The sequence below is a fragment of the Helicoverpa armigera genome, chromosome 12 (assembly GCF_030705265.1).
Source record: "Helicoverpa armigera isolate CAAS_96S chromosome 12, ASM3070526v1, whole genome shotgun sequence".
NCBI lineage: Eukaryota > Metazoa > Arthropoda > Insecta > Lepidoptera > Noctuidae > Helicoverpa > Helicoverpa armigera.
In genome coordinates, this window is record NC_087131.1 from 1927061 (window position 1) to 1952159 (window position 25099).

Below are 25099 nucleotides of genomic sequence, written 5' to 3' on the forward strand. Positions count from 1 at the left end.
TGAAGATATTATATATTTTTTTTAGATTTGACCAGTAACTCTGAAAACCTCCTTGCAAGGAAAATTTTAACTTTTTACACATTACTGTATTATGTAACTGTTTCCAAAAAATACTGTCTAAATTTTCTATAATTTAAAAAGGTAATTTTGAAAGAAAATAGGGAATGTCCTATGAATACATGTTGAGAAGATCATACTTAGCTAAATCATAAAACAACTATTGAATTAATGTTTCAACTTATGTTATAGAACTAAAATATATTATTTGGAAAAATAATTAAATCATACAATTTTAGCTGAAAAATAAGCGTTAAAAATAAAATAGAATATAGCTTTTCAGGCGGGAACAGTCTTAATATAAAAACAACATCTTAAATGAGACACGTATTAATTCAATTATTAATACAAATTATTTTTCCCAGCGCCAAATACAACATATTTAAGTTAATCAAGTTTCTTAACTAAAAATATTTTATCTCAAAGAAAGATAATTAATTATTATTGTTATGAGAAGCACCATTGAAGAATATTTTAGTGACAACGCTCCATCGGTTTGCTGCTCTTCTGTGACCTCTTCAGTACTTGTCTGTGGTATTAAAAAAAATAGGATAGATAGATACATAATAGATAGATTATTATTTATTACACCAAGAACATTAACAACTCTGGAAATCACAACACACAAAAAATTTACAATAGGCGGTTTTATCGCTGATTAGCGATTTCTTCCAGACAACCTTTGGATGGAGTTTATCTATAGAATATATTGAAAAGGGTCAGCTTGGAGAGAAGTACAGTCAACTTAATGTCAGTGGTACTAGTTTTATAGGAAAATCGTACTTATTACTATTGAGTTAAGGTGCATGACAGTTACCACTAATGTGCAGTTTACTGTACCTACTTCTAGACTATATAATACGAAAGACTAGACTAGACTATAAATAACACAGATACAAAAAATACATAGACAATTTTAAAATTTTAAAATAAAGATAAAAAAATAGCAATACAGCGATAGTCAATTAGCCAAGTAGTGATCCTTCACCTTTTTAAAATAAACTGCAAGTGACTGTGCTACTGGTAGTGCATTCCTTCTTCCCATTCCAGTGAAAGATTTGTGCTATAGTAACGTACAGTGCACTGGCATCTAAAGTATTAGGTTTTCTGATGACCTGACATAAATCAATATGAAGGTGAATGACAGTATGTGCATTACAAAGATCGTGTATTGAGCTGTACCTATCAGACCGACGCTACTAACTTTGATTGGAATCAAGATTTACTTTTTTTAAATTCCAACTATCGGAACAACTGTCGGCGGACTGTTTTGTTTGCTGTTTGCAGTCAAAAAACTTCTATCAAGACTCAAATAGATCATAGATGTTGTGTCTATGAGTGAAAGGTATAATTACCTGTTCAGTTGTAGAAGACATCACAATGGGTAACGGTCTCGGTTCTCCCATGGGAATCCTGCTGATAAACCTCAATCTCTCTCGACTGAAAGAAATTAAAAAGATTAAAATATCATCTCTATAGAAGACCAACCCAGTAACCCGAGCAATCCAATGCCCCTTGGTAAGACTGGTTGTCGAATATACTGGCTTTTGACTGCCCGTAACTATTTCTGCTTGTGCTTTACCCATGATTCTACTTTAAAAGTCTCACAAAAATCATCAAGAACTGAGAATTAAAAATTAAGTACATTTTCATACTAACTGGTAACTGGGTTGAGGAGGTCATATGGGCAGTCGCTTCTTGTAAAACACTGGTACTCCTGGTACACTGGACCCCAACATAGTTGGGATAAGGCGAGGCAGATGATGATGATGGATTCTTTTGCAAAATATACTTACATTTTCTTATCAGCTATCATCTTGTCATACTCTTCAATGGGGTTCAGTTCCCTCGAGTAGGTGTTGCTGAATGTCTCGTTGCCCAAAACAAAGAAGTATGACATACGACAGTCGGGGAACAAACTAGAAAACAAATAAATTATATTAAATGGGCAAATAGGGGAATTGAAACAGAGAATTGAGATGATGGGAATGGTGGAGAAAGAGATGACAAAAAAGACAATAGCTGAATTTAATGGAATGAATGTAAATTCAAATTAAAATATAATAGTTTAGCAGAAGAAGAAGGTAATAAGATGCTTTCATAGCTACTTGTAGTTTCATAGCAGTTTAAATACAATATACCAAAAAACCTGTCGTTATGGTGTATTTGTGGTATAAGCACATTTAAAACATACTAAAACAGCTACGACAAAGATTAAAATAGTCGCTATTATATCAGTAACCTATTTAATTTTGTAAAGTTCATGCTCAAGAGAACATCAGATTGATTTTTCATTTTCAAAAAATCATATTCTACGAAAATAGACCCTTCTTCTTATGTAACGATTTAAAGAAACGTACTTATGCTTCCCTCTCCTATCCTCGACGTAGATCCTCCTAACATGCGAGTGGCAGTGTTCGTAGTTGAGGGAACATGCCAGGTCTAGTACATTCTTGCGGAACAGCCGCGTGAGCCACTGGTTGTCCTTGCTCTTTATCAGCTGCGAGTACATCGGGATTACCTTCTTTCTCATGAAGCTCTGCAATTTTATTAATAGGAATTAGTTTAGTTGCTAAACTTTATGCGAATTTGCTTTGGGCAAGATTGCATTTTTGTGAAATGTTCGAAACATTTGTTTTTATCACAATGCGTCACAATGTGTACACCGTTGAAATATCTCCTCTAGGGTTAACAAATTATTAATCAATGTCTTTGCAGCACTTTTTTAATTCTTGTTACAAAATCAAATCAACGTTGCATAGCAAAATAAAAATAAGATTGATTTTTACTTCAACCGAATGTATTTTTTTTTTGTTTTTAACTGGCTTTAACCTACCCCTCGGTTTCTCAATACGACCATACAAACAATTTTTCAAGTAAACAAAGTATATTTATCCAGTATATTTTTTTGGCTTTCAATTCAGTACTCCGTACTTCAGCTATGTTAGAATATGCAAGTTCTTACCTCCCATTCCCAGTAGACTTGTTTGGACATGTTACAGTTAGCTCCTTCAGTGCTGAGCAGCTCGTACCCGGCGGCGGCGGCGGCCCACACGGCAGGACTGCGTTCCTTCTCCAAGTACTCTAATACATCCATCGCTAGATCCATATTCATGTCTCCAGCTACGTATAGAGCGAATACGTCGTTTACTATCTGCAAATTAAGTTTTAAATTGAAATTAAGATCATTGTTACTGTCATATTGTCTCAAGACTCCACTAATGCAGAGCAGGATTTATAAACAACGTATAGTATTTCGTTATTCAATCATTTATTCTCCACGTATTCAGTAGAATCTTAGAAGTGTAGGTTATTTAGAAAGTTCTCTCTTTAGTCTGGGCTTTACTGAAGACATGACTAGTCAAAATGTTTTTTTTTCATGGTTATTCTTATATTGAAATTTAATTTCCAGTCATCTATAATTTTATTTTCTGCTTGAATATCATAAATGTTTATGTCTTTACACTTACTTGAGCTCTATTTAGTTCGTCTATTATAGCATTATTCTCGATCAGAGACTTTGCTATTAGGGTCCAAGTGACTGCATCATAGTTGACCCGATAGTATCCTGAAAAAATAATATTGTGACGTTTCATAACAAATCATTAAGGCGCGCGGCTTTGTGTATTTTTGTGTGTATCTGTGAATCGTTCATTTTTAATGCCACAATTATAATTATTCATATTATCGTCCCAAATTATTAAAACTCATCATCTGCCTAGCCTTTTCCCAACTATGTTGGGGTCGGCTTCCAGTCTAACCGGATTCAGCTGAGTACCAATGTTTTACAAGGAGCGACTATCTGACCTCCTCAACCCAGTTACCTGGGCAACCCGATACCCCTTGGTAAGACTGGTTGTCAGACTTTCTGGCTTCTGACTACCCGTAACGACTACCAAAGATGTTTAAATGGCAGCCGGGACCTACAGTTTATCGTGCCATCCGAAACACGGAAGAACTCATTATGACAAGATGGTCACCCATCCACGGACCGACCGCGCCAAGCGTTGCTTAACCTTATGATCGATCGATCCGCGCGGCTTTGACTTAGCCACGAGCTCTCCCCCAAATTATTAAAACTATAGATAGATAGATAGATAGATAGATTATTCTTTATTGTACACCAAGAAAATTAACAACACAGGACATCACAACATACAAAAAACAGTACAATCGGCGGTCTTATCGCTAAATAGCGATTTCTTCCAGACAACCTTTGGATGGAGTTTATCTGTAAAACTATGAACAAATTATAAGAATAATCCAGAACAAACCATCAAAATCTTCTTTTCCAAATTCAAATAAGGATATGAATCAGAAGGTAGTGGATGTTAGTATGACGTCTGGCCGAGATAAATGGAAGAAAAATACATATTGCGCCGTCACTAAATGACTTAGGAACAGGGCAGCTTGTTTAGCTTGTTATTTCTCAGAAATACGCGATTATTTACTAGATACGTATACTTTACGAGAATCATAAAAACGCATTACCCAGTCAACATGCAGTATCGAGAATAAATCAGCATAGTTTCACGAGCGTGGGCTTACAGAAATAGATTCATTACTAAAGCCAAGGACTTGTCAAGTTCAACCTCTTTTATATCTAGTATTAACGACTGTAGTTCTATTAATGATTTGTGCGGTTTCAATGATAGTCTCTTGTTTGAAGATTTTATTGAGTTGTTAAACCCACAGAGTGCTGTTAAGATGATGATTTGGTTATTTATATTGTTCTAAACACTCAGTCAATTGGCATCGAATGTCAATAACTGAACTGCGACTACAGCTAGCCTATATAGACTAGATTATATAGTATAGAGTTCATCATTATCATCCTGCCCTTACCTCGTATATCCAATAAAAAACAAATTCAAAGGACCGCACTTTTAAGCAAAGTCAATTCTTGTAAAAGGGATTAACCATTATTTAAGAGGAATAAAATTACGATCCATAATCGAATTAAATGTATAAAATTCACACATCTTTATATTTCGTAGCGTTTTATCGATGTCCAAAAAATTAAAGTCTAGAAAAATATAATTTTGACGAACTCACCTGTACCCTGCCTATTGACGATAATCCATCCATCTTTTAAGTTTTCACTAAAGGTGTATGTCTGAGCTCCGATAGTGAACCGCGGCTTGTAGCAGTTGTAACAATCCTGATTGTTCTGCACCACGTACGATATTGGGATCAGGAAGTCGGTGACCTCACGGTTGTCGAGGGTGAAACTGAACTGCCTCTGTAACATAATATAGGAATGTAAATAGTTTTAAATTCATCAAGAATTTATATACAGAGGTTTACAAAATATATATATATATATATGCTTATGTAGATCTACGAAAATATGGATTGACTGCCTGAAAGAGGACTTCAATAAAAAGGGAGTGGAGTGGAGTCTGGTGGCTGACAGAATGGATGGAAGTGGAAAAATATTTAGCTGACTTGATAACTTGGGAACATAGCAGGAAGATGAAAATAAGAGAGAGAGCAAAAAGGAATACTGCTCATTGTTGTTAATACTATGTGTATTTCTGATATTGCTTCTGTAGAGTTATATAACATAAGATGTAATGATTATTTTCACAAAGTTTTATAAATAATACCACATGTCTGGAATGCAATGCACAACCACATTGCATGCTTGGTCGATAGGAATCTTTATAAATATACTACTGGAAAAAAAATCGACGCATTCTTGGCAAAAATCTAGTATCATTCCGAATCAAACTTTTAATAAGCGTTCTAAATCTGTCAGTAGTCTTGAAACTGTAGCATTTGCATACAGATTGCATGAGGAAATAATTTAGGAAGTTAATAGTTTTTTATAAGGTGTCATAAATCATAATAGGTATGCATAGATTTTTATGCATAGATTAGATTAGACCATTTGAGTATTGTATTAGCAGGATAAGCTACTGGCCTTTATTTGGGAAGGCGGTAATTACCACGTCCTCATTTTGTAAGATAACCAGTATCATTTTTTGTACACACTATAAAGTGATTCATCACATTATAGAAGTATTTAAGTGCATCCCAGATCACCTTCTTCAAATAACAAAATATAATTTAGTTTGTTATTATTTCACTTGATGAACTGATTGAGATGTTTGATATGGAGATGGATAGCATCTAAAGAGGATTACATTTCGGACGTCATTGGACCGAAGTCAAAGTCAAAAACGTTTATTAAAACAAGGCTAGCTGTTAGTACTTTTTCACGTAAACAATTACAAAAGGCCGGCACCCCCAAAACGCTTTCACCACTTCCTACTGTTGTGTAGTGGCTGGGAAGAATTAACGATGAAATACAAACTTTCTAGCAACAACAATCTGCCCAGCAACCAAAACAGAAACAAAGCGTCATCTAGCAAAAACATAAATGAAATATTTAACAAACCTGCTTTAACTGAACAGAATTAGGTGTCCGATCCCTCAGCACTTGCACATTAATGACAGGGTACCCTCGTCTTCTGAACCACGAGCCGAGGATCCGAGACGCGGTGGAACCATTGAAGAACTGGTGGAAGCACTCGATCGTATCGTGGTCTAAGGTAGCCGTGAAATCTTCGAGAGACACATATTTACCTCTCCTGGAAATGGTAAGAAAGGTAATAAGCTTATTGGAAATATTTTTGGTGAGTTTGAAGATATTTGAAGAGAAATTGGTAGGAAGGTAGCGTATTTATGCGGAATCTTAGGAATTATCGAGAGAAGTAATGTGACAACTTGCATCATTTGTTTTTTTTTGCCAGTTTAATAACATGATTACGTGAATACGTGTATGATAATTATGTGTTGAATTCACGCACTCACAATATCTGCAGAAGATTAAATGGAAAAGCTGACTTCACTCGTTTTCATTGTTAAGTTTCGTTGATTGTTGAGTGAATGCAAAATGCTATCTAATTATTTGTGTTATTCTACTCACCTGGACTTCATATAATTCATAATTGATTTGTGGAACTTCTCCGATTCTACCCAATTCTCCAACATCCACAGGATCGCTCCAGTCTTCATCATCACCAGATCCTTATACCTTGCTGGAATCTCTATCGCTAGAGATCGGTTGAAGGTCTCTAATGCTGGAGTACTTTTGTGCCAGTCTATAGCCATGGCCTTATGTTTCATTTGGAGACCATATACTGTTAAGGGACGCATTTCTGGTAGCGGGTTTCCATAGTTGTACTGAAAAGAGTATTTAAATAATTTGGAAAAAGCGATTGAAACTTTAATTTTACAAAATCACTCTCAAAATTACGGCAATGCCTAAATTCTGAGTTCATGTATTTTATGCGTTTCTTTAATAAGTAATTAGAGTAAAGCTGTCTAAAATTGGCTTTTCATATTTTGATTCAAAAATAAAATAAAATTCAAAACCATGCAACGGTTCTACTATAGAAAAGTCAAACATGAAATCAGTATTGATGTTTATATTGACTTGTGAAAACTATTTTCAAACAATATAACTGAGAGAGGAATCTGGCAAAACAAATAGAGATAGTGAATTATTGTTTGAATGAAAGGAACGTCATAATATTATTACTGAACTATAAGTATCCACGAAGGCCAGGGCTCTCGGCTATATTTTGAAAGAAATACTCAATTTCAAGGTGACCTATTAATCTACACTGAGATCTAAGAAACAAGAACACCAAATCAAAATTAATCTTGATATGTAACGCGCATCGCAGTACTAATTTATTATTCTATTGTTTTGAATAATTGCTTCCATGATCCGGTTTCAATATTAATTTAGCTTTTATCTAAAAGTTCAACCTTCAGTCTTAATCAGCAACAATACATATTTATTCATGCTCAACCTCTTAGAGTCCCTACAATTAGCAATTACTTTTCAGCTGCTACTGACCAAGAATATTGTTTTTATTAATCCTCACCTGTGTCAAGAAGTGATAGGCCAAATATGTAGCCATGCCTTCTTTAAACCATTCTTCCTTCCACCTTGTCCGCTCTATTTCTCCTGGGTTGCCCAACCATATCCTGCTGAGATGCTGAGCTAACTCGAAGGTCATGGCCTCCAACTGTTTGATGCTAGTGAACTGGGCGATATTTACTATCCTGTAGGCACTGGAATATTGGAATAGGTTTGTTAGAAACAGGAAGAAGATGTGTGATGCTGTAGGTGAATTCTCAGGGTGCGTCTACACGGTGCATGTAGCTGGAGCAAGTTAACATGCTCAAGTGACAATTGACAAGTGACAAGAGCACGCGGGTGTATATTTTGCTTTGGTACCTACATGCGCGACTCGCTAGACCCGCACGTTTTTAGAACGCATGTAACCTGCGCATGTGACTCAACATGCGTGAGCTACTTGCACCTACAAGGTGCAAGTAGCTCACGCATGTGGATGATGGTGATGCACCCTTAAAATTAAAGTACTTATCATGCCATCTCATTAGCAGATTAACCACGCAGATCGTACGCACGTAATAAACAAAACAACTATTGTTGGTACTAATGATGACACTTGAAACCGCGCGACAGGTTTTTTCTTTGGAACTGCTCGAAATACGTCACATGTAGAAAAACCGAGTGTACATGAGCGACCATATGTGTTAGTATAAAGGAGGCTTAATGTTTTACCTCAAAGTGAATGGCATAATTCAATTTTGTTTTCTTTTAGAAAATAATCATGTTGCCAAAAATACTACGACAATTGGCGTCTCACATCTTACGTCGTGTCTGAGTCATATTCCATCTATTTTTACATTGACAACGAGGTAAATATAATTTCTTATATAAAAAATAATGTGATTCACTTTCAGCCTCTTCAGAATCTAACGAAGTGTCACATTGGCGACACGGTAGTGAGAAAAAACATTTTTAATGTTCCCAAGGCAACTCATGATCTATTAAATAAAATTAATGGTAACGTAAATATTAATATTACTGCAAACATTGAATCGGCTATAACAGAGGTACAAAACAACTGGTACATTATTGAAACAGGTGATATAATCGCTCTTATTCATCAGCCGACCTTGGCAAAAACGCTCAGATCCTAACTTTAGAATATGGGTCAAGTTTTGCGACCGTCTTACAGGAAGAGAGATTTCTTTGAAATTGGTACGTCAGAGGTTTTTCTTCACGGTCTTGAATTTGTTTATATTGTCGGTCGATTTTATAAATATAGCGTCAATTTTTGGATCAGCATACAAGTGGTTGTTGATAAAATAATGGGTATTATCTGGTTCAAAATATCGGGTTTTTTTGTTTGATTTGATCTTGACCTTATTGCGAGGTTGATCTTGATTTACACTTGGAATATCATTACTGCGTTTAAAACCACCTATAATGAGTTCAAACGATCTGCTCGAACCAGTGCAAAATTAGTGTTTATTTTTCATGAAACGAAACGAATTGCAGAGCAACCAACAATCGCTGATCTAATGAGCCAACTGTATCTCTCATATATCGTTCTCAAGGTCAAATTACATAACACTTTAAAACAGACTTTCCGGGAACCATGTTGCTATTTCTGAACAAAAACATGCAGTTTTACATACAATTCTGAATCACTTACCCATTGGTTAGTAAATTCCAGCTGCCAATTTCATAACCACTGATTAAATCTGGGACAGTGATCAAATTGATGGGCCCTTGGACTAAGGCTCGATCATCCTTTGCGTATTCGTGGATTAGATCTATAATGGTGATGCCGAAGTTGTGAATGAATTTGTAATCATGTAGTTCGTCGATGGGAGCCCATAAGATGATGGTATCGTTCGTGTGTTTAGCTTGAAGTTGGGTGTTGGCGAAGACTGAATAGTGGAAGCCGACTTGGTGGAGACCGACTTGTGGTGATGCCATGTACTCTATTATTGTGTAGCCATCTTTGATGCTGGAAACAAATTAAGAAGTATTACAAATATGTATAATATTATATTCACTTTCTTTGTCGCTCTGGAGTTCTACAACATAGACGGAGCACATCAACCTACCTCAATGTGTCTTTTCGCAATAGATTTTAAAAACCTTTTGCACTTTAGAAGGTTAATGTTAGATTTTTTTAATTTCGACAGATTTGGGTGTTACAAATATTGGCACTTTAAATAATTATATCCGGTACCTAATTTCATGCAGATCATCCTATTGACCTTTAGTTAGTTTACTTTGGTTTTACTCTTTTTATCCTGGTAGGTTAAATACCTTGTTTACTAACTGTTTTGATAATATTTGATGACTGCATCTGTAATACTAGTGTTATGAACAATGCAGTGATGCAATTAAAACCGCATAATGAGTGAGTACCTACGTATAGGTTATGGGAATATTATTCCCAGAATAATAAACTCATTGATACATATCCTTGAAAGGGACGATCACGTCACTTTGGGACTTGTAAAATATAAATATCTGAGCGGTTCCTCTATATAAACATTATGAAATAACTTGTTTGTATTGAGTATATTAAACAAGCAATTATTGAAGACCTAACACTATTGTTTTTAACTAAAAACAAAAATCTCAATGTATTTACGGAATATGACAGACTGAATGCAGATATAAAGGAAGTCGATAATAATAAAGACATTCTTATCTTCTTGTCACTACAGAGGACTAAACGAAATTGAACAAAAACATATTACCATATAGACAAATTGGCTTTTAAACAAAAAAATATAACTCTGTGTATAAACAATGGCTAGTGTTTGAAATGTTTTGACGTCTTTTTAATTGACAACATGACTGATGTCATGTTTTTGCCTTTATAAACCGAAGTAAAATAATGATTGACCTTTGTAAAGCTAAACACGATATAATAATCCATTGTGACTAGCGATTCAATTAATCTCGAAAAAACCTGGACTATAAAGTCTGAAATCACTAACCCGCATTGAGCAAGCGTCGTGCTTAGCGCTCAATCTGTGCCCAGCAGTGGGACGATAAAAAGGCTGATGATGATGATTTTTAAGGTCCCATGACCCCGGGCTGCCGGATTGTTCGAAAGGGTTACCACGACCCTGGACCACGACCCTTTACCAGTAGCTACATAAAGGGCTTCAGAAGGAACATGATGGGTTTTATTCAGTATGAGTCGTCAGACTCACGCTGCTAACCCACAGCGGGAGGGGTCATTTGATGATGCTGTTTCATTCAAACAATCAGTCTGTCTATAAGGTTATTCTTCATATACCCTTTTTGCAAACTAATTCATCTTTAAGTAATACTAATAACAGCATTAAATTGCGTTTTTAGGCCCACGAGCCAAATATGTAAAAGATTGCTTCCAATTTACCTTAATGTATGGCTATAAATCACTTAGCGATTACCCAAACTATGATTGCTCATGAAAGTAATACGTTTTATTAGTACTCAATATAACATGATTTATATTATATTGGTTTAGTTACTTTCTTTTAGTACAGTGGGGATTTATCGAAGTACAATGCGACATTAACTCTGCCGATATATTCAAGAATGATGGACAAGCAGACACTACTTTACTAGGTATGTTTAATCAGATCACCATGATTAGCAAACGGTGTTATGCTTTATTTAAAAAATAATTTTAGTATTGATCAACGAAACAATAATTTAAGTAAAAGTAACTACCGAAGTAATGAATAGCCAAACTCCACAATATGTTTCAAATCATCTTGGCTTTTTAATTTTATTTACCTGAAAATCTATAAATTATATTTATCTTAAAAGTTCACAGTGCCATACAAAAAGGTCCGTAAAGTCAAACCTAAACAAATTCTTCAATAAAGTAGGGTTCTATCTAATAAGACCCGTATCAGTTAAATTGAGCGAACATAGTAAGAATTTGTAAAGGTCAGCATCCTCAAGAATGGAACATGATCCCGAATTATTTGGGGTAGCAGCTTAGAGATTGTTCGAATGGAGTATTTTTGTATTTTGTTAGACTGGGAGTATCTGGTATTGTTTAAATTCGCTAGTTTATTTATTACTTTATGTACCAAGAGACATACAAAACAACAGCATGAAATACACTCTTTTGCAAAAAAAACGGGCACCTATGCGAAATCTTAGTTTTCAGGACTTTACGTGTACTTCAAAGGGTTTTAATGATTTTAGTATGTTTCTAGCATCAAAAGAGTTAGCCGAGCATGCGTGAGAGTGTATTCTAAATTTGAATTTTTCACAATTGCTAAGAAATTGGTTAAACCTTGTTTTGGACTAATTGCTGGCAGAAAGTTCGTCGGTGTTTCGAAAAGTTTTTGAAGTAATTTTCAGAAAAATGATAATGCATTTTTAATTAATGATTAATGTACTTTTTTGTTAGATCAAAACATTTTTGAAAAACTATGCGTATTTGATAAAATTTTCACCTGCTCTAAAAGGGCTATATTGATGATTGATGGCAATGTTAAGAGTTTCGGTATTTTAGTGTAAAGCGTTCTATTGTTTAGATATTGTACCCACGTGTTTTAAAATATCGCTTTTTCATAAATAAACACTATTTAGGAGAGTATCAGTACTTTGAGCTGCGACAAAACCAATTTAAAGTAAGCAGTGCCAATCACAACTCGTCTCCTATCAGACTTTGACATTTTTAAAAGTCTTGAAATTTTACAAAATACAGAAAATTGCGCATAGACTGTGAGCACGAGGTCTTAAGGTCTCGTAATCACTGATTTTTAAACAACCTCGTCTCTTGGGAAACTCCGTAGACCTCTGAAGATCTATGAGTCTGAGCGTTCAAATAGCGTGTTTTCATCCCACGGATATTTTATTAAATAAACTTGCCTACACCGAGATTTTCTGGCATCTGCAGCACTTTCCTGCTTAAATCATAACAATAATTGGCTAACTGCTCATTTCTTAGGAAACATACGTTTGCCCAATAATTTTGAATTCTTGACTCCCTTTCAGCTAAATCGTTGGTTAGTAACCCGATACCTATGGAGTTATCGAGAGCTTCAACGAGGCAATAATTTGACTTTTTAGATAGCTTTAACCCTCCTCATTATTTTTCATGTGGTTAATTTTAACATTTATCACAAAATTTGGTATTTTTTAAATGTCAAAGTTCGATAGGAGACGGGTTGTGATCGGCACTGCTTACTTTAATTTTGTTTTGTCGCAGCCAAAGGTACTGATACTTTTCTAAATAGTGTTTATTTATGAAAAAGCCATATTTTAAAACACGTGGGTACAATATCTAAACAATAAAACGCTTTACACTAAAATACCGAAACTCTTAACATTGCCATCAATCATCAGTATAGCCCATTTAGAGCAGGTGAAAATTTTATCAAATACGCATAGTTTTTCAAAAATGTTTTGATCTAACAAAAAAGTAAATTAATCATTAATTAAAACTGCATTATCATTTTCCTGAAAATCACTTCAAAAACTTTTCAAAACACCGACGAACTTTCTGCCAGCAATTAGTCCAAAACAAGGTTTAACCAATTTCTTAGCAATTGTACAAAATTCAAATTTAGAATACACTCTCACGCATGCTCGGCTAACTCTTTTGATGCTAGAAACATACTACAATCATTAAAACCCTTTGAAATACACGTAAAGTCCTTAAAACTAAGAATTCGCATAGGTGCCCGTTTTTTTTGCAAAAGAGTTTATAAGCATCTTTTACTTAAAAATCGAATTTATTATTATATTTATTTTCTGATACAAAAGACGTTACTGCCAAGTTTCATCAAACCAAAATCGATCTCGTGCCAAAGAGTAGCAAACATACACACTTTCACGTTTACAATATTAGTTAAGCTTACTTCAATATGCTAGCCAAACAAGTCCATCAAAACAGATTTTCTTCGTCAAACGCAACATACATGACCGGTGACGGCGCGGGCGCACGTCTAGCTACAATAATTGACACAATTCTCAGAGGCAGCAGCCGGAGCGATGTTGAAGCCTTATACGGATCGACGACTCGTCACCCACGGTCTTACTGATAGCGGATTTAGATTGTAAATAAGACTATATTTTTCTTTATTGATGCTTCTATGCTAATATATATTTTAAGGAGATATATTTTTAGTTTGTTAAGATTCCGAAACTATTGATCCAATTTGAAAAATTATTTCACAATTCGGAAGCTACACTATCGTCGGGTGACCTATACCTATATTTTATGCAGGAAAAACTTCATATCGGAATCGCGTGAAACTGGACGATATGGCAATGGTATGATATGGCTATATATCAAGCTATTGGCTTAATAGTATAAAAAGATTAGATTTTTTTGTTGTAAAATAACTGCAAAAGGTTCATACGTTTAATTTATTTGAACAATGAGAAATTCCTTTCTATCAATAGCTATAATAAATATCACAAAGCCTATTGTGTCAAAAAATCCGAATTGTCCTTTGAAGAGTTGGAATTGGTTTTCATAGTTTGGAATTCATTTTAGAGAATTTGGAAGGAAAATATTGAGAAGTTTGTTGTCTTTACGCCACTTTTATAATTAATCCTCAAAGATATTTTTTTATTTGCCAAAGCCCGCTGTCAGTGGGACCTGTCTTTATAGGTTTAAAGCTCAATCACCCAACAAAAAGTGGAAACTTGAAAATATTTTCTATTTCCGATTAGACACCACCCAAGTTGGGAGTAAAGAGAAAGCAACATACCTTTTGGAAAACTAGATGATTATTCTTCAAGTATACGTTAATGTTTTTGTGGGAACTTGCTTTAATTTATACTAATATCTGTATTTATACAAATATAATAGAGAGGAAACTTTTTTCCACATGATGTCTAAATTTTCCAACTAGGTATCTAATTAAGTACAGTAATTAGTTATTTACCACACTGTCATCTTTATCTAATAAAATTAATAAGATCTGATACAGGTATTGCGTTGTATTTCAAATAAACTTTGAAAAAATATGCAAATAATGACCATCCAAAACACTAAATATTTTTCTCGTAATTCATAGCAATGCTGTTTTAAGTAAACGAAGATGACTGCTTTCTGTGTCATCATCGTTTCCCAAGCCTTTTCCCAACTATTTTGACAGCTTTCTGTGTATCAACTAATTAATAATCTCAAGAATTTGGTATACAAGTGTCAAATGTTGACATATTGAAATGTCTTGATATAGTCATGGATGTTTGTGGACATACAAGCGCCCAAATATGAAAGGTGTGTGAGCGACCTAAATAAATAATGATGCGCCATCTGGCGGTAAGGTCAAGGGTCTTTCCTATCGGGAAGTTATCATATTTTTATGGTGTAGGTACACATCATAGTGGACAGCTTTGTATAAATATATTTAGATTTGATTGACATTGTGAGATGTAGGCATTGATATAATACATAATAGTTTTATGAAATAAAGAAACTGAAATCTTATAAGAGCGCCAAACACCCTTTTTTACTCACTAATGAAACCTAAGGGAGGCCTTTGCCCAGCAGTGGGATAGTATAGGCTAATTAAAAAAAAAAATGAAACCTAGGTTGTAACATAGAGTCATTTTAAACAACGATCATCCCTTATACCAATTTTATTTATAGTAAGAGAACTCGCAAGCTATAGACTAAACAGTCGGTCGACAGCTGCCCGACAGGCAAAAAAAAAAGAAAATCCGGATTCAAATTAAAGTTTTTAGTCGGTCTGATACCGGCAAAAAATATGATCTTTGTAATTTTCGTACTACCGTACTATATATTCATATTCATAGTGATTTATGAGCCCCAACCTATCGGCCGACTAAAAGTTTGCAGTACGCGAGTACTCTTAACTCTTAGGTAAAACCTATATAAATCGTCCGTGCAAAAGTCATTGAAAAATATAACATCGATATTACAATAAACATGGTACTCACCTATGTGTCAGCAGTTCTTCAGCTATGACAATACTTGTGTTTGTGTACTGAAGGTCCTTCATGTCTTTCAGGATAAAAACTCGGAACTTGAAAACAGCCTCAAACTTAGGATTTTCGAAACACGGGAAGAAGTACTTCGCTTTGTTTGGAGAGAGTCTTGTTTGTAAGAGGTATCTGTAAAAGAAATTAAAATATATTAAGTAGGTATATTTACTCTTAATCTTACTAATACTATAAAAGCGACAGTTTCAATGTATGGATGTTTGATCATCTTCTACGCAAACACTTTTTGGTTTAAATCAAGATTTTATCACGTTTTTTTGTTGATGACAAAAAGTCATTATTTAAACATCCTTTTCTTCAATAAAATTGAGCGTTTGTGTATTATTAAATATCACGCTAATATTCTGAAATCAATTTATATTCATTCATAGTTTATTTTTTACGACTTGTCTGTGGATTCGCAATGTTTACCTTTGTGGGTGTAACGCGAGGTCTTAGTCTTATATCGAAACAGGAAAATTGTATTCTACACCCACAGACTTAGCTCTGGCCTAGCTTAAAAATCACCGAGTTCCTAGTTACGTGGAATTTAGATCAGAAGACTGGCCGCATTACCACGTCTATGACAATGCTGATTCTATGAGCAAAGAATAGGCCCGCCCTCTGGTCACATAAAGTTTTGACCAGTTTCTTTGTTATTTCCTAAATAGGACATATTATACATATGTGTATTTATGTTTTATCTCCTTGCCATATTTTTGTGAGCTATATTTCAAGATTTGAGACCAAAACCATTGTACTGCATGGTATCTACCAAAGAACCCTAATTGTATTTTCAAATGAGTTATAATTTTATATTAGTTACTAGCGACCCGCCCCGGCTTCGCACGGGATAACAATATTTCCCCACTATGTAATGTATGTTATTATACATATAAACCTCTCCTTTATACACTCGATCTATTAAAAAAACCGCATGAAAATCGGTTGCGTAATTTTAAAGATTTAAGCGTACAAAAGGACATATTTTTTTTTTATCCCTCGCTGCTTGTGGCTAGTCCGAGAGGAAGCTGTCCAAGTCTTCCCTCCAGCGTTTCCTTGGTCTCCCTCTCGGTCGCCTTCCATCCTCCGGGATCCACTTTGTGGTTATATTGGCCCACTTGTCCGGGTGCATTCGACAGATGTGACCCGCCCAATCCCACTTCAACTTCGCAGACTTATTGCCCACATCGAGTATGCCCGTCTTGGACTGGATAATGGTGTTGCGTATCCGGTCGCTTAGCCGTATGTTGAGCAGGCTACGCTCCATGCTTCTTTGGCATACTTTTAGCCTGGACTTCTGAGATTCGGTCAAAGACCAAGTCTGAGCGCCGTAGGTTAGGATGGGCAGAATACACATGTCGACTAGTTTTCGCTTCAGCGATAAAGGGAGCTCACCCTTCATAAGCGACTTCATGGACCAGTAGCTCTTCCAGGCGTTTTCGATCTGGTCGGTCGATTTCCTTGTCTTGCCTGTTTTCGAAGGACACTAACTGGCCCAAGTAGATGTATTCGTCGACATGTTGTATCTCTTGCCCATCTACCTCGACCCTACGTTTCGCGCTATTAGTCATTACTTTAGTCTTTGACCGGTTCATCACAAGCCCGACTTTGAGGCTGGCGGAGCTCAGCTCTTGGAGCATCTGTTGCACAAAAGGACATAGGGACAGAAAAAGCGACTTTGCTTTATACTATGTAGTGATTCATAATGTTTCTGTTATGTTCAACGAGAACTAAAACACTACATTACTTTGCTTAGTTTTTTTGTTGCAGTTTCTCAAGTGTGTAACAAATAAACGATCGAAGTAACTTGTCCAAGATATGTTCCAAGGCCACGTGTGTCCGGAAGTATTAGTGTGGGCTCGTTGTAGTGTTTACAAAAAATATGCCACTTCTAAAAATGACTAGGTACCTACTCTTTAAAAGGCCTAGTAAAAATACAAAATGTTGAAACATTTTTTTTCTTTAGTAATTTTTATTTGCTTAACATCATCATAATATTATTTTGATTAAATATACACACATCTAATGCAGTAAACAAATGTTACACTTTTTCTTGTTTACCATTATTTTAAAGCCTATAATGTAGCCATATATGTAGTTGCTACTGTACAATTTGCTACGCAATTGGCCCTTGAAAATGCTATAGCCTGATTAATTGTTCTTGTAATCTATAAGGTAAAATATTAACATAGATTTACATTTACACAATTTAATGAATAAGTCATTTGATTCATTTACATCGTTGGCTTTCATTATTTTATATTGTATTATCTTACTCAGCCTAGACAAATGTAATTCCTGTATGCTATAATTCACAACTCAATCGCTCTATATTTTAAGCCATGTTCAAGGCTGTCGACAAACATCTGGTTATTTCGGTAGTTGCCAAATCTTTTAATACGACCTGCAACACTGTACGTCCCATTTGGTATGACTAACGAACCGAGACGCAATGCAGACAATTTATTTAACTAATTAAGCGACAAAACTGTGTGTTTGTACAATGTATGTTTGTATGTGTGTGGTTTTAAGTGGAACACTTGGATTAATTGATTTGTTTATACAGGTCCATAGATTTGTATGTCTGTGTGACTAATGAAGTTAATACCTTTTTAATGTATTTCAGTTTTTCAATAAAGATATTCATAAAATGTTCGAAGCTTCAAAGAACCAGAGTTATGGATAAAAAATATGAGACAAAATAAAAACTCTTTCTAAGATAACGGAAACCTATAATTTTATATAAGTTAATTCCAACCACAGACAATTTTATTTTTTCTTTTTCAACAACTCAAAATATGACATACAATGTCTAATTTCTTGTTAACACAGGCAAGACACTTAAAAGCCGCGGATATCGATCATAAAATCTAAAACCATTGTAATTCACAAAATAGTCATAAAGGCACTCAATATTTATGGTTTTTGACCATATCTACAGCGGACTAGACCACACGTGGGAGAGAAGGCCACATCTTATATGGACCTCGACCTTATACCAACTTGGGTTTGTATAAAAACTAGTCATTTGTAAATAGATACGTGGTTTAGCATAGCTTATGTAAGAACGCCAATTTTGTATGAAGAATGGATTATCAGTTAATAATATGTAATTAGAGCCATGAAGGGCCAAAGTCGAGGTTAAGCTGCGGTAACCGCTGTCAGCTTTAAGATGGGCAAATGCTTTTAAACGTCATTTTGAATTATTTACTGTATTATAGTTCTCTGAGTACTTTATAATTTTAAAGATTTTAAGGCCTCATTGTTTCAAAGTTACTGAAAAAAATTAAACAATTTTAAAATCTCTATTATTTTTGTCAAAGAAATTCACTAAATCTGTTAGCCAATTTGAAATTAGCATTAACAATTTGGTTTATTGTTCTGAGCAATTTGAAGATAAACAGGACCTACCTTTCAGAGCATCACAAAAAAACTATCATTACTTATTTTAAAATTATAAAAATTTTGAAGGTATAAATCTTTAAAAGGACATCGTTTATCCGTACCTATCTACACATTTAACTGTCAAATTGAAGATGGCTATCATACATATACATGAATTTTATTTGGAGTTAATCAAAAACAATGATAACTCGGTGCAAAGGTAACAACAGTGCAGTCATACCGTTGACATAATTACTGAAGCATTAATTGAATGAACTGATTCAATGTATTGCAAGGTTGTGTGTAAAATTAGCAGCAACCAGTCTTACATCATCTGTTGTTAATGAATTTGTTTTTTGTTTTTTTTTTTCATGTCTAGAAACATGTGCAAACTGAACACTATTCAACGCTTGACGAATTTCATTTGTTCTAAGATTTGGTTGTTTTTTTGCGAATTCAGCAAATGATATAATATGACTAATTGTTTTGTTGTTCTATTAAAATTATTAAGTCTTTAATTATACAAGAAATTGACAGCATATTAAAACGAGTTGATGTATTTATTTATAATGCATTAAATAAGGCAATGCAAAAATATACGTAGGTATCCCTAACAGAAGTGTTGGAATGATAAATACTTTCTTAATTCTTCGTCATAATTCAAAGGCATAAAATAATTAGTAACGTGATATTTTTTGTATTGTTATACAAAAAAATAAAATATCATAACTAAAACATACCTACCAGGAAATAATTTAGTTATTGTTTAAGTTTTGAATGACTTATTGTTATCTCGTAAACACTATTTTGTTTCGCCATTGATCTAGCCATTGACAAAACAGCAAAAATATAATCATTATTTTAAATATAAACATTGGTCTAAGGGCTTCGCTTATAGAGATAATGTTTACTTATTTATGTTACACTGCCTTTTCATTCAATGTTGATCAAAGCATTCAATGAAGAAAAATAGTTTTGTGATTCCATATAAAAGAATTTTACTTCATAATAGGATATTTATAAATTTAAAGCATTTCTCAATACGAAGGGCCATTATCTCCAATCACAAGCATTGTTTTCAAGCCATTATTTGTCTAAGGTATATTTTTGCATTCGAATATAAAATAATAACATGCTACTACCGATTTATTAGAATGGAGAGAATGTTTGAAACGTCATTTCCCGAGCCTTTTCCCAACTATGTTAGGATCGGCTTCCAGTCTTACCAGAAGCAGCTGAGTATCAGTGTTTTACCATAAATAAGCGACTGCCTATGTGACCTCCTTAACCCAGTTACCCGGAGAACACAATATCCCTTAGTAAGACTGGTTGTCAGACCTACAGTCTTTTGACTACGCGTAATGACTGCCAAGGATGTTCAATGAATGATCGCTGAGATAGTTTAACATACTCTCAGTCTACTTAGAAAGTAAATACAAAGTTGCATTGGTACTTGCCTGACCTGGAATCGAACCCCTCATACCTGAGTGGGGGATGTTCAAAAAATGATATCGGGATAGTCTAACATACCCTCCGAAACACAGTCTACTTAGAAAGTACATACAAAGTTGCATTGGTACTTGTCTGACCTGGATTCAAACGCAAACACTCATACTTAAGAGATTGATTCTTTTATCCACTATTCCACTACGACTTCAATATAATTCGAAACATTCAATGATAATAATAGCGACGTAACAATAGAAATTCATAAACATCTGTATCGTTCAGATATTTGAAAAACGAATACACAAAAAGATGACATAAAACCAGCCAGTGTGCCAGAATTATTTTGCATAGCAACAAAAAATATGCGTTCCATATTTGATTAGCAGTAGCTTCATCGTATTAGCATAACACTAACGAGCGCTTCCAATATTTTATCCATCTTTTGATTTGATTACCAGAGATAGACTTATGAGGTAAGCCCGATACAAGAAATGTGAAATTCCTATCTCTAGCAGGATAAACCACAGATTGTAGATATAATATTAGGACTGGCTACTAATTTTATACGAGGGTCCTAACTAGCCATTATGCAGACAATAGAAAGGTCACAGGACTGCTTATGTAGTTCAAGCATCGATATACATATAGACTGCTCTGTTACATCCTTACCTATTATGCTTCGATGCCAAAATTATAGTCGGTCATAATACGGTAGTTTCCAACGAGTCAAATTCATTACTTTTATTTAACTGTCAAAAACTGTCACTTTCTTTGCAATATGTATGTAAGCGCAACTTATGACGTCACAGATTTTTCACATCGAACTGGATACTTATTTAGCTTATATTATCAATAAAAAAATTTAATCAATTATTCCATCAAAACGATAAATGGAAGTGACATTATTTTTAGATGCTTCACTAAATGAATATGACAACGTAATTTATTTTTGACCTAGTCATCCACCCAATTATATGAATGGGCTAATGCATTTTAAAACAGACAGGAGGAAAGGTTAAAGAAAAAATTAGGTTTAATTTAGGTTTTTTAGGGAAAGTTTAGGTAAACTTAGATCAATTACGAGAGTCTTTTTAGACGCCATCAAAAAAGGAGTTTTGTTGGAGGAAATAAGGTTCTCAATTCAGTTGCCTCTACTTGTGTACTAGAAGAAATGCATCTTCTAGTTACAACTTCGATTTAGGTTATTTATTACTTACTAGCCGTTTTCCCGCGGTTTCACTCGCGTCCCTTAAAAACGACTGCCCGTATCACGATAAAGTGTCAGGTTTATTATTTTATTTTAAGTATTGATTAGTCTACTTAAATCGAAAATTAGTTGAGGCAAAAGATTTAGGTACTCTTTTCATCACGTCATAATATTTTGGCCGTGTTCAAACCAAACTGACTCTCAGCCGCCGAATTTGAGCAGGCTTGAGGCTCACTTACTCAATGTCAGCGTGTAGCATACTGTCATAGGTAACGTAACAACGTATTGTCGGTTAGATGAGAACGAAAAAGTGAATATGTATGGAAACACAATAAACTGCGTATGCGTAACGTTCACTCAATTTCGGCGGCTAATAGTCAGTTTGGTTTGAACATAGCCTTTATTCGTATCAATACTGCTATAGATATACCAACCATACATTGTCTCGTTCAAGCCCATTTGTTCTAAATAAGTGCATAGGTGGGTGCACATTAGAAGTGGGATCATCTCAATAGTTTAACGAGCCAGGAATTGAACTGACGACCTCACGATCATTAGTCAATACTTTAACGTAAAATACTGCTATTGCAGTCTTGAAATGGATCTAGTTAAAGAGCAATCGGACATTAATCGGTGTTAGTAAATAGATTTCTACAGTTTTAAAGTACCTAGGTACTAAAAAGTTCCGAAAACTAATAACTTAAGGAGGGTTTTTATTACTTACCTTTATCAGAATTGGCAGTTTTAATATACTTACTTAGTATACTTACCTACATTTTATTATTTTCAGACGTTATATAAGATTATTTTTACTTTTTTAAATTAATGTAAATATTTTGTAAATATGTTTCTACTAATTAAATTCAGATTATATAGTTTTCAGAATACAAAAAAAATGTTTAATACTTACTTATATTCCTTAGATTGTTCGTCATAATATTTCACCAAAAAGATGCCCGAGTCATCTTCCTTCACAAACTTTCTGAACATTATTTTAATATTATAAAGCTGTCTGTTACCCTTGCTGTACATCTTCAAAGGTTCTTTCAAATAAATACGTAATTTACTTGTAAGGTCATTGTATTCAAATGGTCGAGGGCCATTTACGATATTATTTGGCCCATCGAAAACTTTAATGGACTCGCCTTGTATTTCCAAGTCTTTAGCGTCCAAATCAATGACGTTCACATTCGGCGCGTTTGCTATTACCGTAATTATTAATTCACAATCATAATAACTATGATCAGCGTAAATATAAGGGTAAATGCTTAGTTCATACTGCACTGGATACACTGTATAATTTAAACATTCTTCATCAACCACTATAACACTTTGTCCTTTTGTAAATGAGAACAAACATACAAAAATTAAAAACGCGCGAGACATTGCACTCATTTTTTTAATATAAAATGTTCAGGCAAAGGTCATAACTTTACGGCCTAATAACTCATTTGAAGTTTGTTTTTTTTTTATATTTAATTTATTGTATATTTCCGTAGTTCGATTTTTTAATTTCCCGCTAAATATAGCGTTCTAGACGTCTGCACGCGACGCGCGCGTAAATGCTTGTAGTGTCGTTCCTTTGCAAGATCGAAGCTTGGCGCCAGACAGGCTAAACCAGTATTACTTGAGCTACCGCCCGTCCCGCCTTCTTTAGTAAGACAGGTCTTCAAGGGGACTGCCCAAGGAATATTGGATTTGTAATATTTTTCTTAGTGCACATTATGAGGCATCTCCTAGTGTTAATTCCGTACGTTTCTTTCGAAATGTATTTTTGGCACATGATAACATTGTTTACTTTTGCGAATATGATATTAGCGTTTAATTTAAAAAGCGCCACTCTTATATATTTGTGTTAATCACTGTTTGAGTAATTTATAGTTTTGCTGAATTTAATTTCAAAATTATAGCTTATTTCCATTGAAGCTGCCGCGGATTGTTATTTCTGAAACATTGGAGTATGTGCGTCGATAGAAAACTTATGTTAAATATTTAAAATAATTATATCATAGTCTAGAAACTGAATTTATTTATCTCCTCAACTGTAAATCTATAATCTACATACATATAAAATCTTTCACTAATCTGGGGTCTCATTCGACTCTGCAACTTTCCCCAATACATTTAAAAGGTGTTTATAGTATTTCCCACAATCACTAGCCATTTTTATGAACTGGCAACACTATCAATAAATCAAGCTCCAATTTTCACAGCAACACATGACAATATAAATCAGAACTCGTATCCCCACACCCACGATGTCATTCCAGTATTACACCTCACAATGGACAACGGTACCGCAGACAATTGATGGAAACTGGACGCGTAGGCTGGCAGCACTTAGCAACTATTCTGTATTACCCACCCACGGGAGTTTGATGTTTATGCTATGATATGTGTTGTTGTACGTAAGTAAAATGCATAAAAACTTTATGCATTTTTTTTTAAAGAAAAAAATGTTTGGCCGGTTAGTTTTCATTTGCTGTGGCGTCGGCGTCTAAGTCTAGAAGTAGTATCCAAATGTAAAAAGTGTCACCAATGTTTATGTCACTTTTGGTAAAATTTACATAATCGTAAGGGCTTACCTCAGACGCTAAAAGCTCTTAATAAGTAAAAGAATCAACTGAAAACTAATATCTTAAAGCAGAATAGTTTATTTGTATGAAGACGATAATCACAGGAACTAGGTAGTAGACCTTTTTTTACACCTTTAAAAAGTCCATTTATCGAGGAAGAGACTACAGGCTACTTTTTATTCAGGTGCATGCCTACGGGATGCGGATGACACCACTTTTTAAATTAGTTGGTTTGTATTGGTTAAGGTCTGGTTCTCATTTACCTTAAACCTAACCTGTGTAATTTTGATTTTCCATACTTAAAAGTTTATATTTACTGTTTATCTTTTAAACGATAGCATTTCCTTTTCTTAGACGCCCATAGCTCTATGACTATATTTAGGCATTAAACTTACATAAGGAGGTCACGGTTTAAGATTTATTACTTTACATTCCCTGACCGCGTCTAAATCTGTCATGGATTAACTATACATATACGTATTAACAAGAAATAAATTCTGCTTCTAATGTGGCATCAACGATCTTGTTGAGGCGTTTTCGAAAATTAAAAAAGATTTAGGTACTTTTATAGACGTTTAATAAAATGAAAATAAA

The 25099-nt window shown here is 34.4% G+C and overlaps 1 protein-coding gene across 1 annotated transcript; it reads right to left on the reverse strand.

The window, feature by feature from the left end:
* Positions 1-236: 236 nt before the first annotated feature.
* On the reverse strand, positions 237-23475 carry LOC110378023 (aminopeptidase N). The gene is made up of 13 exons (XM_021337103.3): positions 22840-23475; positions 15845-16018; positions 9606-9923; positions 7959-8148; positions 6992-7248; positions 6461-6653; positions 5113-5299; positions 3528-3625; positions 3023-3211; positions 2418-2596; positions 1854-1976; positions 1413-1497; positions 237-586 (listed from the first exon to the last, which is right to left on the reverse strand). Exons 1-13 carry the CDS (start codon positions 23322-23324, stop codon positions 473-475), a joined length of 2592 nt encoding a protein of 863 aa, XP_021192778.2. The 5' UTR covers positions 23325-23475; the 3' UTR covers positions 237-472.
* Positions 23476-25099: the final 1624 nt, after the last annotated feature.

What these genes read in the sequence shown, in the direction of transcription:
- LOC110378023 (XM_021337103.3), bottom strand. Translation starts at nt 23,324, where the DNA reads ATGAGTGCAATGTCTCGCGCGTTTTTAATTTTTGTATGTTTGTTCTCA. An exon ending in GAACAATCTAAGGAATATAA is followed by an intron (nt 16,019 to 22,839) that starts GTAAGTATTAAA and finishes TTTCTTTTACAG; the next exon opens with ATACCTCTTACAAACAAGAC. An exon ending in CCTATCACTTCTTGACACAG is followed by an intron (nt 7,249 to 7,958) that starts GTGAGGATTAAT and finishes TACTCTTTTCAG; the next exon opens with TACAACTATGGAAACCCGCT.